This window comes from Habropoda laboriosa, unplaced genomic scaffold (assembly GCF_001263275.1).
Source record: "Habropoda laboriosa isolate 0110345459 unplaced genomic scaffold, ASM126327v1 scaffold59, whole genome shotgun sequence".
In the NCBI taxonomy this organism is placed as follows: domain Eukaryota; kingdom Metazoa; phylum Arthropoda; class Insecta; order Hymenoptera; family Apidae; genus Habropoda; species Habropoda laboriosa.
The window spans coordinates 103,982-116,349 of NW_017100162.1; the positions used below are offsets into that span (position 1 = coordinate 103,982).

Genomic DNA, 12,368 nt, shown 5'->3' on the forward strand with positions numbered 1-12,368 from the left:
TTAAGCATTAAATTAAGACGGAAGAGCACCAAAAGGCGCCAACAGTACAGTGCGAGCAAATTTTCAAAACGCCTATAGGCGCCAATAGTAACGAAAGGGTATATCAATAAACTGCAACATCTTTTATTTTACCACACTTTTCTCACACATCTCTAAACGCAGCATGGAATTTACATCGAGTGGCTGGGAATGTATCAGAATCGATTCGAGGGCAGGTTGTTCACGCGGCACACGCTCGATCCGCCCTTTCCCTCGACGGCGGCGCGCGACAGGGTGAAACGGGGGTTGTTCATTTAAAATCATGACGTGGAGCGTGGGGCGCAGTCACGGCGGAGGCGTTAGTATTAACGTTAGGTGCCGGCACAGACCAGGGCCACCTACAAGAACTTCGTACAACGGTTTCACCCCCTTACCGCCGGTGACATATTGTTTCCATTCTGCTCTCAGGCTAAAGCGCAATAAAAAACTGGCATAAATATCGCCGCCCTCGGCCTGCCGCGACACCGATACCGTGGACCAGGCTGTGGCCCGCGTAAGAACGAACAGGCCCCGAATACCGACCGTGTATATCTACGTACAACTACGTGGAAATGTTCTTTCGCACAAGCGACGGAGAAACGGCCGGGGACTAATTTGTCTGAGTGGCTTTTTCGACGGTTAAAGGGCGCCGCGGATTGCGAGCAACCATCTTTCCGGCCTTTGCGAATTTGTGGCGGTGGGCTGGATTGTGGCGCGTTTAAATCGCCCTGTGGGAGAATTTATTGATTCGATAAACAGGGAATAATTTGTCAGAATTATTTTGCGTCAAGTTTATGGTTATTATATTTAAATTACTATTTATTATTAGATTTAGTTCGTATTACTGTCGCAGCCTGTTAATCAAGATTCAACGTTTCTTTTTTAATTTACATCCATAGAATTGGAAAAAATTTGGACACTGTGTATGTAAGGTGGTCTGCCTAACGTAACTATTGTACTTCAATTATTCTCGGTATTAGTGGAGCGATCGAAATCTTTTTTGTCGCAGAGAATACAGTTTTGAAGGATCTTCAATGTGACGACCTGAGATCTTTTCAGATAAGTTTTCAAGCTCACGTTTAATTTTCTTTTGTACAACCCTACATTTTTTTGCCTATTAGCTGGCGTAGAGACGACTTCATGGACCTCAATATAATGCGTTTTTATAACGTACAAAAATTGAGCTTGAAAATTTATTTAAAGAAAGGACGTAGAAGAAATGGAAGATCGTCACCTCGAAGATCCTTTGAAACCGTATTTTCCAGGGCAAACAACATTTTGATCAGTGCAGTATTATGGAAAATAGTCGAGGTGGTTACGTTAGGTGAATTATTTTGTATAAAATTTTGTTTATTCGTATGTTCTTTGTTAACTCCTAAACCCTTTGACCGATCTGGACCAAATTTTGCATAGTTACTCTCTACTATCCTGCGGAAAATATAGACTAACGTAAAACTTGGATATTCTACCCTTTCTCCCTGATTTCATCCCCTTAGTACAGAACAAAGTGATAAGCTATGCGAATTTGAAAATTGCACAAATGCTTATAATCTGCGTAAATATAAAAAGTAATTGAGCTAGTGTGTTATAAAAATGGGAGTTTCAACAGCGAGAGCATACGTTAAACAGAAATTATGGTTCCCGTCCTTAATCCTTGAATCAGTTTTCTAAGGTGCTCAGGATGTTGATTTTTGAACTTTCGCGTGCTTACAGTAGTTCAATTGCAGAGATTAAATATTGAAAGTAGGTCTCGTTAATTCAGCAAATTAGAAATTCGTTTTTTAAGCTTCTATATTAACCAAGGTAACATTTGTTTAATTCTGTGGGTATTTGAAAACAGCAAAGAAGAGAATTAAATAGCAAAATATGATAAAGATACTTGTGATTATGAAACCAAGATTTCAGGTATTTCTCTGCAATGTTACACACTATTCTCGATAAAAGTGGTTCGATAGCAAGTTACATTAAGAATTTACGATCCGAGGTAAAGAATAATTGATCTCTCGGGGTGTAAAGTATCGTGTACGTTTTATCAATACTCCATTGAGCTTTAAATGAAATTGTACTTACAGCGTGACAGGTTCTTCAGGGCTTGATGGTGAAATTGAGAGCGACATGGTGGTGGTTAGACATCGTGATGTACCTGGCGACCTAACTCGATCATCCACCTAAAAACAGAAATCATAGAATTACTTATCAAATACACTCTCTTCTTCACAAATTTACGAATGCGTTAAATTTGACTTTCTCACGAAACACATTGCAAAATAATTAAATGTCGTTTTGCACTGTTTTTACAAAATTCGTACAATTTTTCACATTTCACGTATTTCAATAAAAGGAGAAAAGAAGGAATAGGATTCCACGCAGAGTGGAAAATAATTGGTAACAATATGTACACAATACGAGCTTAGGGGAATGGTATAGTGTGTAAGATCAGCTCGACACGGTCCATTCGAAGAGATTATGCATATGAAGGAGTTGAAAAATACGGAAGAAACATTTCTCCATGGATCTTTCGAATTCTTTGCACGATCCTTGCTGTCGTCGATGGGGAATTGAGCAACAGGTAGAGCAGATATGTCCTCGAGGCATCATGCTCGACAGAGCATACGCGTGATTTACTGTATAAGTGACTCATCGAAAGCACCCTTTTTTCCTTTTATCTTCGTTTCGCTACTCGAAACGAAACGTGAAGGAAATAATTCTTTTACTTAGGTCCTGTCTTGGGGAACGGGAACCGAGAATTTATACTCGAGGGTGAACCTCATATTTTCTGATGAATTATCAATTGCGCTGCTCTGGAAATTTTATTATATCGTTATTTTCTACATGTGTTGTAATTATGTCCGTTTGATATATGCTCATTGTTCGAATTAAATTTTTGTCGGGATAGAAGCTTTTTCAGTTCGAATTGAGAATGAATGAAATAAAATATAAAATATTAAGTATGTTATAAAATACCAATTTTACAATTGAGGCCATTGATAGAAAAAGGGAACCTATGCTTATGTACGTATGGAATATATCAAGGACATATTACTCCTCCTTTAGATTTAATTACTTTTTATTAAAATCGATCTTCTTTAAATGGCATTTTGGCGCATGTGCCCTTTTTCCATCAAAAGCCTCAACATTAATCACATTTGCCCGCAATCCAAACATATATTTTAAAAATTGCACAAATTACAACCTTATCTTTTACTACATTATACATGATACTAAAGTTCATCATAAACGTGTAACTCTGAAATTCGCAAATATTTAACTGTCTCAATTAAAACGTTATAATAAATGAACGAATAAAAAAGTGAAATAGTATTCTTCCGAAAAAGTAGCCTAATTTTTCATTCTCCTAGTAAATGCCAGCGATACTCTTAATCGAGAGGCCAGTAGGCAGTCACAATCGCGATCGGCTGGAGTTGACAAATTCAGTCGAAATTGAGCGACTTCCGTCCCATCCCTCCTGCTTTCCAAAGAAATATTACGGCCATATTTTTCTCCCGTGAACGATCACTGAAGCTCTCCCGCGATTTCCAAGGGATTAATAACGGCAGTAGACCGTTCTACGACAATCGTAGAGAGAAACAAACGCAGCCTGGGGCAAGTGGACCAGACTCGCGCCGACATCAATCTGAACGAGCGAGCCGCGCCCCTAACGAGCCACCGGGTCATATAAATTTTATTGCCATTTCATAAATCCCGGCGACCACCGCGAGTAACCGTTCCGTCGCTCTCTGCGAGATTATCAGGAACGTATAAAGTTGCGGATCGTCGCCCCCCGTTTACTGTCTTTCGCGACGCGGCGAGAACTTGTCTGACTTTTGCTTGCGATCGAGTAGGCGATTTTATTTTAAAATTTTAGTGATTTCGATTCTGACGGAAGTTTTTACAGGTTGCGATAAGTGATATTTGTTGGTTAGTACTCAATTGGGTAGGTTAATGAAATTTTCAACGCGTGTGATTTTAGGAAAAATGTGAAATTTATTAAGTTCTTAAAAAAAAGTTTGAGAACAATTTATTTTCGGTCGAAATAAATTTAAAAAGTTGCGGATCGTTGTCCCGTTTACTGTCTTTCGCGAACATGCTCGGATAATGTGTCTGACTTTTGCTTGTGATTCGAAACATTTGACAATTTATTTTTGGTCAAAATGAACTTTTGTCGAAGTAAAAAGTGATCAGTGGAATTTGATCTCGAATTCTATGGTTAACTTTCGTACACAATTCGCCATTTGACAGTAAAATAATTGAGAAATTCGGGCTAGCTTCGAGTTTTGAATTAAAAATTAATTTATAACTAATTAGCAAGTCCTATCTAGCAGTATATTTGAGAACGAAATTCTCATATCGGTCATTTCATATGCAACAGCCTAATGTTATGAAAAATCTTTATACATAGAATGATAGACTAAGTATAAAGGATAAAATAACAAAAAAATTGTTAAAAATAAGACGTTCTTTAAGGACGATACGACAGCCAATTAAATTGTTTATAAGAAATTGAGAGTAATAATAGTTGCAGAACTTCATTAAAACTTTCTGATGGATAGAAATAAGCAAACAAGTAGATACAGTGATTCAAAGTCAGACCTAACCTATAAAAACGTTACCCTCAAGTGAAACAAGCTTACTATAGAAAATATTAAAAATGTATTATAAATAAACTCTGCAGTAAATTTCACACACAAAATTTTTCTATACACCTTCAAAAAATTATTTCATTGTTACATATAATTTTCTTAACTATAACAAATTATTTCATATTTATGAATAGATACTTATCTTTGAAGATTTAACCTTCGAGACTTTCTAGGCATCGAAGTGTCGCGGGTGGTCATATTTCAGGGGCTTTGTCTAGACCACACGCGAAATGTGTAAGTGTACTTCAATTTTAAAGCATAGATATAAATGTAAAACAACCGCGTAGGCAGGGAGTGGAAGAATGGAAACGGCAGGATTATATTTATAATAAATAAGACAGAAGTACGTTCGCGAGAGACGAAACGGGAGCACAGTTAATTCAGTTTTATACGACAACACTTCCGATCCACGGTAAGCCGGCGACAGTCTCCAGTTCCTTCCCTCGCGTTCTCTTCATCTTAACGCAAAGACGAACCAGAACCTGATTTACATTTCTTTCTCTCCTCGCTATAAAAATTCCGCGACGATAACTTCCTTTGTTCCACCCTCTATGGTCGCCGGCACGAGCAACCCCTGCGGCTGGAAAGCCACGGGGAGTCCCCGTAACACCGACTAGTTTTCGGTTTACATTACATTTTTTCTTCTTCTTTTTTTCCTTAATTAAAGGCACTGCAGATTCGCAGGCACGTCGAAAAATGTCCTCTGCGCCTCGTGCGGTGTAATTTATTGAAACATTCTACTTTATTCGGTTTAATTGCATTAAGAATGATAATAAAAGGACGAGAAATAGTGAGAATTTTTATTTGTTGCGGTTAAAAAATTGTGACACTTATCTGGAAAATTTGTGGGACACCGAAAGTAGTGCAATATACAGAAATTCTGCACATATTTGCATGAAAGCAAATTTTTTCCTTGGTAATGTGAAATATGGTCGGACGCTGTTTATATTGTTTTTTAGGAACTTGAACTGTCTATATGAAAGAAAATTAACACTTTACTGTTTCTTTGGAGGAACACTAAAAATTCTGGTGTGCCCTATCATTTTAACGCGAAGTGTACTATATTTCGTTCTTATTTTTATTTGTTTGCAATAAATAGAAATTGCAGCAAGATTTTCAAGGAAGTCTCTCAAATCACCCTCAAATTTCAACTGTTCTCCGCCCTCAAAATTGGCCATTTAACATTTTAACATCAACACTCTTCTGAAGCACCCTATAAAAGACCAATAATCTTACTTTGTCCAATTTCAATTAGATACAAATGATTATATTAGAAAAAAACTAACACTTTACTATTTCATTGGAGGAACGCTAAAAATTCAGATGTAATTCAGGTAAATGAGTATATATTTCCATTTCTTTTTTTGTCATAAGTAAAAATTGCGTCAATTACCCCAAAATTTCAACTATGACTCACCCTCAAAATTGGCCATTTAACATTTTAACATTAACACCCTTTCGAAGCACCCTGTAGCAGGCAAACAGTCTTACTTTGTCCAGTTACAATTATTATAACAATCCAATCAAAATCCAGACACTCTCAATAATCTTCCTTCCTAAAAATTCCCAATCTACATATATCATCAACTCCACTCGATACACCCTTCTCCAAAATACTAAACCCCAAGCACACCTACCACATACCTATTTAACTCTTCAAACCGTCGATCATCGATCATCATTGAACCGGTGAAATTTCGTACCGAGGGAAGAAGAGCCGAACGCGGAAGAAGAAGAAGAGAGATAGATAGAGGGAGAAAGGGAGGCAGCTAGGATCGAAATGTAATTAAGAGAGCAAATAATCCGAGCCGAACAAACTCCGTGAAATGGATCAAAGAACTCGGAACCGGGAGCGAGACGAAAGGAGGGGGAGGGAGAAAAAGGAAGGACATGCACCGATAGAGGCGCGTCGTTGAAAGGTAGGAGCAGGACTACGAGCAAGCTTCACCCTGTCGTCGTGCTGTCTAGCCCGAAGGAGTAGGGCAACGAGGGGCCTCGGCAAAGACCCTCGATAAATATTTCCGTCAAGTGACCGGGGTTGGAATTCAAAGAGAGCCGAAAGGTGGAATCGAGAGCGAAACGAGTCCATCCTCTCTTTAGCCCGGCAGTTCAAGGGACGGTCGACGAGGAGAAACGACGAGAAGGATGGGGAGGGGGTGGGTGGACTGGCAAGCCCGGTATATTTGCGTTACGTTACGTAGTTGCGCGTTTAATCAGCCGTATACCCGGAAAGGGCGCGTGTGACAGAGGGAAGAAGGAAAAGAGAAACCGCCTCGACTTCCGGATACCAAAGAAGGACGGGGCTTGAACAGCCTTCTACCTTTTGTGCGGCCAAAGAGGCCAGATTCTGTTTACCACCGGACTCTGATTCGTCGTCGTCGTCTACTCGTGCAACGTGAATCGTTGTATTCTTCAGATTTCCCTTTCTATGGACTGTATCTCCTTTTTTGTACGTTAAATGTAGGTACATGGTTTTTGTACGTTTTACTGTAAATTGTATTTTTAAATGGATCAAGTTGGGTCTCAGAGATGGTTGTCTTTTGTTTTTTTTTTTTAGATGGTTGGGTTGAGCGAGGTATTTTTAATAGATTTTCGATTTCTCTTCGGTGGTATGTTGAGGTGTGGAGGTAGGTTATGTGGGAGAGGAAATGAAGGAGAAAGAAAAACAGAGGAGATGGCGCCTACGAGACGTCGATGGCGTGACAGATTGCCTCCAGTATTTTCCACCACATACATCATCGGCATCCGCCAGCCCTTAGTTCTAGTTCAATGCTCACCACCGTCGTCTCCCTTAATTGGCACCACCTACACCAATCTACCTGTGCCGTCGTTCAGAAAATTTCCCACCAACGGTTAGTTACGGTAGATTATATTTGGAGGAATGTTCGTGATAAATGACCGATGAAAAAGTGCACACCCTGTTTGTCGTACTTGTGCACATAGTACTTTATTTCACAATTTCCTCTATTTAATATTTCATCGATTAATTTTCAAGAAAATTTATATGAAATGTGAAATTCTATCTGTAATTCTCAATTTTTTTCATATCTGAATTTTTTAACTTCCTAAATATTCATTTTTTGTCAACTCAGGATTTAAGCAAAATTTTCAGTATACAATTCTCAGTTATTTTCATATTTCACTTTGCAAACTTTCTAAATATTTGTTTTGTCAACTCACGATTGAAGGAAATTTTTCTTAAATATACAATTCTCAATTCTTTTCATATTTTCTTTTTTAATATTTTAAACACTTACTTTGTCACATTTTCTGGAATTTAGAATTTTAACAAATTTGATTTGCACACGTAACAAAAGCAAGGATCAATCTCAATAATAATTACCATTACGATGTCATATATCAGCTCCGAGGACAAAGCATCGTTAATTATCCCCTACGCCGAGCAGGCTGATTTTCGAATCAAACTAAGGAAGCGCGTAATGCGGAGGTCGTAATATATCGATAACAAACCGAAGGGTCAGTGACAAACTGCAAACCGCACTTTCATCGTCAGGGATACGATTAGGGAAAAATTCGTCCTGTTTTAATGGGGAGTGAAAATTAAATACCGCGGTGTCCACCCCTTAGGTCCGGCCACCTAATAATTCATACGAGGAATGTAAAAAGGGCGAGCCCTTTTCGACCCGCGCGGCGAAAAAGAGCGAGAACGAGAAAGCCCGAAAAGGGGGGTAGAAAAATACGAGCTCGTGTTTATCTTGAGATTTGTAGCCGCCCTGTTCCCGATATTTATTGGCCTTCCAGGGACGGAAGATGCCACCGCCTGACGGACCGTTAAATTTTATTATGTTTTTTCCACCGATGCCGAAATAACGCGTCACTGAATATGGCTGGCAACGTCCTCGTAAAGATAAATTCTGATCGTTCGTGGATCGTCGTTTCCTAAGTAGGCTTTAACTGCTTCTACGGTAAATTGAAATTACGTGTTTGTAAGGGTTTTATGGATCAAGGACTGTTCCTGTAACTGACATCACACTTGACTGCCGACTGACTGCTTTCCAGTCACCTCGCGAGTTTCTTTCTCACCCGCTTCTTTTTCCTGATTGGTTACCCCCAACGTATTGGTTGTAACCAATCAGGAATTTTGTCTTTAACCCGCCGCTAGTCCTTTGCGCCCTAGGAGCGCTTTTTCCAGGACCGCGGCGAATTATGGTGGGGGCGTATTGTCCGCTGTAGCGCATTTGGCGACGCCGTGGATTTTCCTCCAGGTCTGGTACTCGACACATGTGGCCTGGGCCTGTACGCGGACCTTTCGGCAACCCTTGGTTTATGACATGGCAAGTTGCTATTGAGACCGTTGGTGAAAGTTTCTACGAAAACATGAATTGTTAGATTTACTAAACGTTAAACAGACTAAAACGGTTTCCTCAAAAATAGCTTTGCTGGCGCGCACATCATAAACCGTGTTGGTCGTCCGCGCGGCAAATGCTTGCTTCTGCACTACAGCTGTCCGCCACATGTTAGATGCTTGAAATTTAATGAACACTATATTGGATGTGTGAAATGAACATTTTGAAATGTTATGTGTTACATATTGAGTCTTCAAGATTACCTTTTCAATTGCTTAGAAATTTATATTATGTTATTCGATTATTTATCTGAAATCTCCTTAACCCTTTAACTGTTGGTCACTTGAAAGTAAAGCGCTCACTGTGTGAAGCTGACAATAAGTTACTACATGTATATGTGAAATCCACATATTCACGAGTTAAGTAACCTCTTCATATGACTAGTCAATTCACATTTTTTTTTAATATCTTGTATTTCATATTTCTAAAATAAATAGTGTATGAAAACTTGAAGACGCCGACAGCAGTGAAAGGGTTAAAATTAGAGTAATTAAGATAGTTTGCAGCGACCCAAGGTTGCACATAGTTCTTAGAATATTTTCAGATTACCTAAGACGAAGCACTGAAATTATCAGTGGCACTGAATATGAATTTTAATTATTGAAAGAATAGAGCAAAAACTTTCACAAAATTTTCTTCAATCGTTGAACAACTTAGAACACTTTGTTGCGTCGTGCTCTTCGAACAAGCGGTATGCTCGAGAGTGGTGGCGCAGGGTTGTCGGTGGTTCTTGGTGTGGGTTGGTTGTTGGTGTGAAGTCGTGGTGACTTAGAGTTTGCACGTACTTTAATATGTTATAAGACAAAGGCTTTATGTTGAAGAGTGACAATTTTATGTGGTGTGTGTTCGTTACGTGCTACCTGTCTATTTTCCCTTTTTGATCTGTCTTTCTGTCGCGTTGGTGAACTTATTTATAAATGGGTGTACGGGTACAAGGTGGTGGTTTCCGCCAATGAGGACGGGTCTACCCTCTTGGACGGTCCTCCCTGGCCCGCGAGCATGCCGCCCACCCTGGAATTTCCAAGCGGGCAGGGTGATGGTATGTCGCGATGGCTGGGGAATGAGGCCCAGGGGTAGCCCGCGCGTAACGGGACTTTGGGCGGTCAGGGAGACGCGAGAGGTTTTATGACATGTCAATGTCTATTGAATGTTCACGAGTGGACACCGGGAAGGTATGTGGCCCGCAAAAAATTTATTTTTCTGCAGCCATAAAACGCTTCCTGGGCTTCGTGGCCAATTTGAAAGAAAAATTAATTAACGCGAAGAAAAAAAGGGGCGCATTAAAAAATAGCGTAAACAGGCGTCCATGTCATAAACCCAATCCCTAACACACTTACTGTCTCGTGTATTCTTAAATTAATTGCGAACACAAATTTCAAAAATTTCAAAATATGTGTGTAACGTGTTAAAGACTTACTAACTCGTGTATTTTTAAATCAGAGCAAACGCAAATTAAAAAAATTTTTAAACATGTCTGTAATGCGTTGAACACAAATTTCAAAAATTCAAAAATATGTGTACAATGCGTCGGTGAAAATTGCTCGAGTTAGCGAGAGTAAAATGAAGATTTACAAGATTCGAGAGGAGCGTGAACGATAAGACGCGTCTTACACAGACGAATTCATAAAGAAGGATCTCGAGAATGCGTAGTCCTCGCACGAGGGTACACCAGGAGCCTAACTGCCTACCGGGCTCATATTTAGGATTAAGGAGACGGCGGTTGCAGCCTCTTCAGGACGATAGTTGCGAGCGCAGTGGAGGCGCCCCGCTAAACCGGGCAGCCCATTATCTTAACAAATCTAATCTCGCGGTGGGTGTTTATAAATGTCTTGTTTTCCAGCGAAACAGCGCCGCGAGTCGAGACGAAGAGGGACAGAGACGTTTCTAACCGCATTTCAGCCCCGTTCCCTCATTAACGAGAACGGGCTGCGAGAAACGGAGCACATACTAACGAATATGCCGAGTTCCTCAGGAGCAACCGAAGAAAATTATATCTCGACGGAATACAAAAATATTCAGCACTCTTTAACCCCTCCTCTTACAATTTCTTAAGGTCTACGTATGTCAACTTCGATTATTCGCTGTTTTAAAACAATGTTGAATTAAAAAAAAGTCAAAATATTGTACAGACTTTCTATTTAATAATCGACAGTCTTGAATTGAAGCTGAAATTAGAGCAAAAATATAAATTTAATAAAAATACAATTCTCCTTTTGTCACACCTCAGCCGTAATTTGCAACACGAGTGTCTCGTCATTAAACAGCAACGGATTAATATTCTTCCAATAAGAAAATTATATGCAAATATTAAACACACGAATAAGTAACAATTTCCCTTTCGTTTAAAAAGTTCGAAGTTAAGGAGACGAAGAATTCGAAGAACGTCGACAGAAAATCAAGCCACCTCAAATTGCCCGACTATCCCCAGAATGCTTGCAATTTAAAGGACGATCGCTACAGCCGCATCTCCGTTCGAACGCTGATCAGTAGTCTGTCGCGGAATTCGCCTAAATTCAGGTCGCGAGCATGCTCGAAACAGCGAAGATCGAGTACACGGGTGAATACAGATAAACGCAAGGACAAGAGGCGATGAACACAACTACGGTATCCTGGCAAGGGTGGGTCTCTGTTGTTATAGGATGGAGAGTACAGCTTGCTGCAAAACTGGAGGCCCTAATCCCTTAAGAACAATAATAAGAATCCTTTCTCTGTTACTCCCGGAATCAGTGTTAAAATTACCATGGTGTATGAGGAATAAAGACAATATGAAAGAGAGAGAGAGAGAGAGAGAGAGAGACAAAGAGGTGGTTCCAAGTTAATTCAAGGTCTCGCAGAAGGTTGCGCTGTAATCTCCTATTCGACTCCCCTTGAGATGCTTCAAGACTGCCGGCTAAACCTTCGTTCACACTTTCTTTCAACCCTTCTTACATCGTATCTTACAACACTTTTCATATTTTAAGCGCCGCCTGGGATTAACTAACGCCGGACGATTGCTCCTCTGAATAAGAAACAAACGGCGGTGGCGCGATAAAGGATGAAGCATTCGATGAGCCTTGCAGCGAGGGTAGTTTTCCAACAACATGAAACGTGTAATTACTCGAGAAATTTTTTGAAAATTTGGTTTCATTTTTTACTTGCGATTCAAGTGCTGTGCTGTCCTTTTTTAAGAAACTGGGCGAAAATTATATCAGTAATGTGTTATTTTTTTAATATTTTTCATTAAGTTAGAAAGATAGAAAATTATATCAGTAATATGTTACTTTTTCAATATTTTTCTATTAAGTTAGTAAAAAGGAAAACTATATCAGTGATAAATTATTTATTTATATATTTTTCTTTTAAA

General features: G+C 39.5%; 1 protein-coding gene across 1 annotated transcript in view; it reads right to left on the reverse strand.

Moving 5' to 3' along the window:
• The window catches only part of LOC108578463, a 112,254-nt gene that overhangs the window by 63,357 nt on the left and 36,529 nt on the right, over positions 1 to 12,368 (reverse strand). The window contains exon 2 of the mRNA XM_017941810.1: positions 2,089 to 2,186. Within this exon, the coding sequence (XP_017797299.1) occupies positions 2,089 to 2,186 (98 nt within the window). The remainder of the gene's footprint in view (positions 1 to 2,088; positions 2,187 to 12,368) is intronic.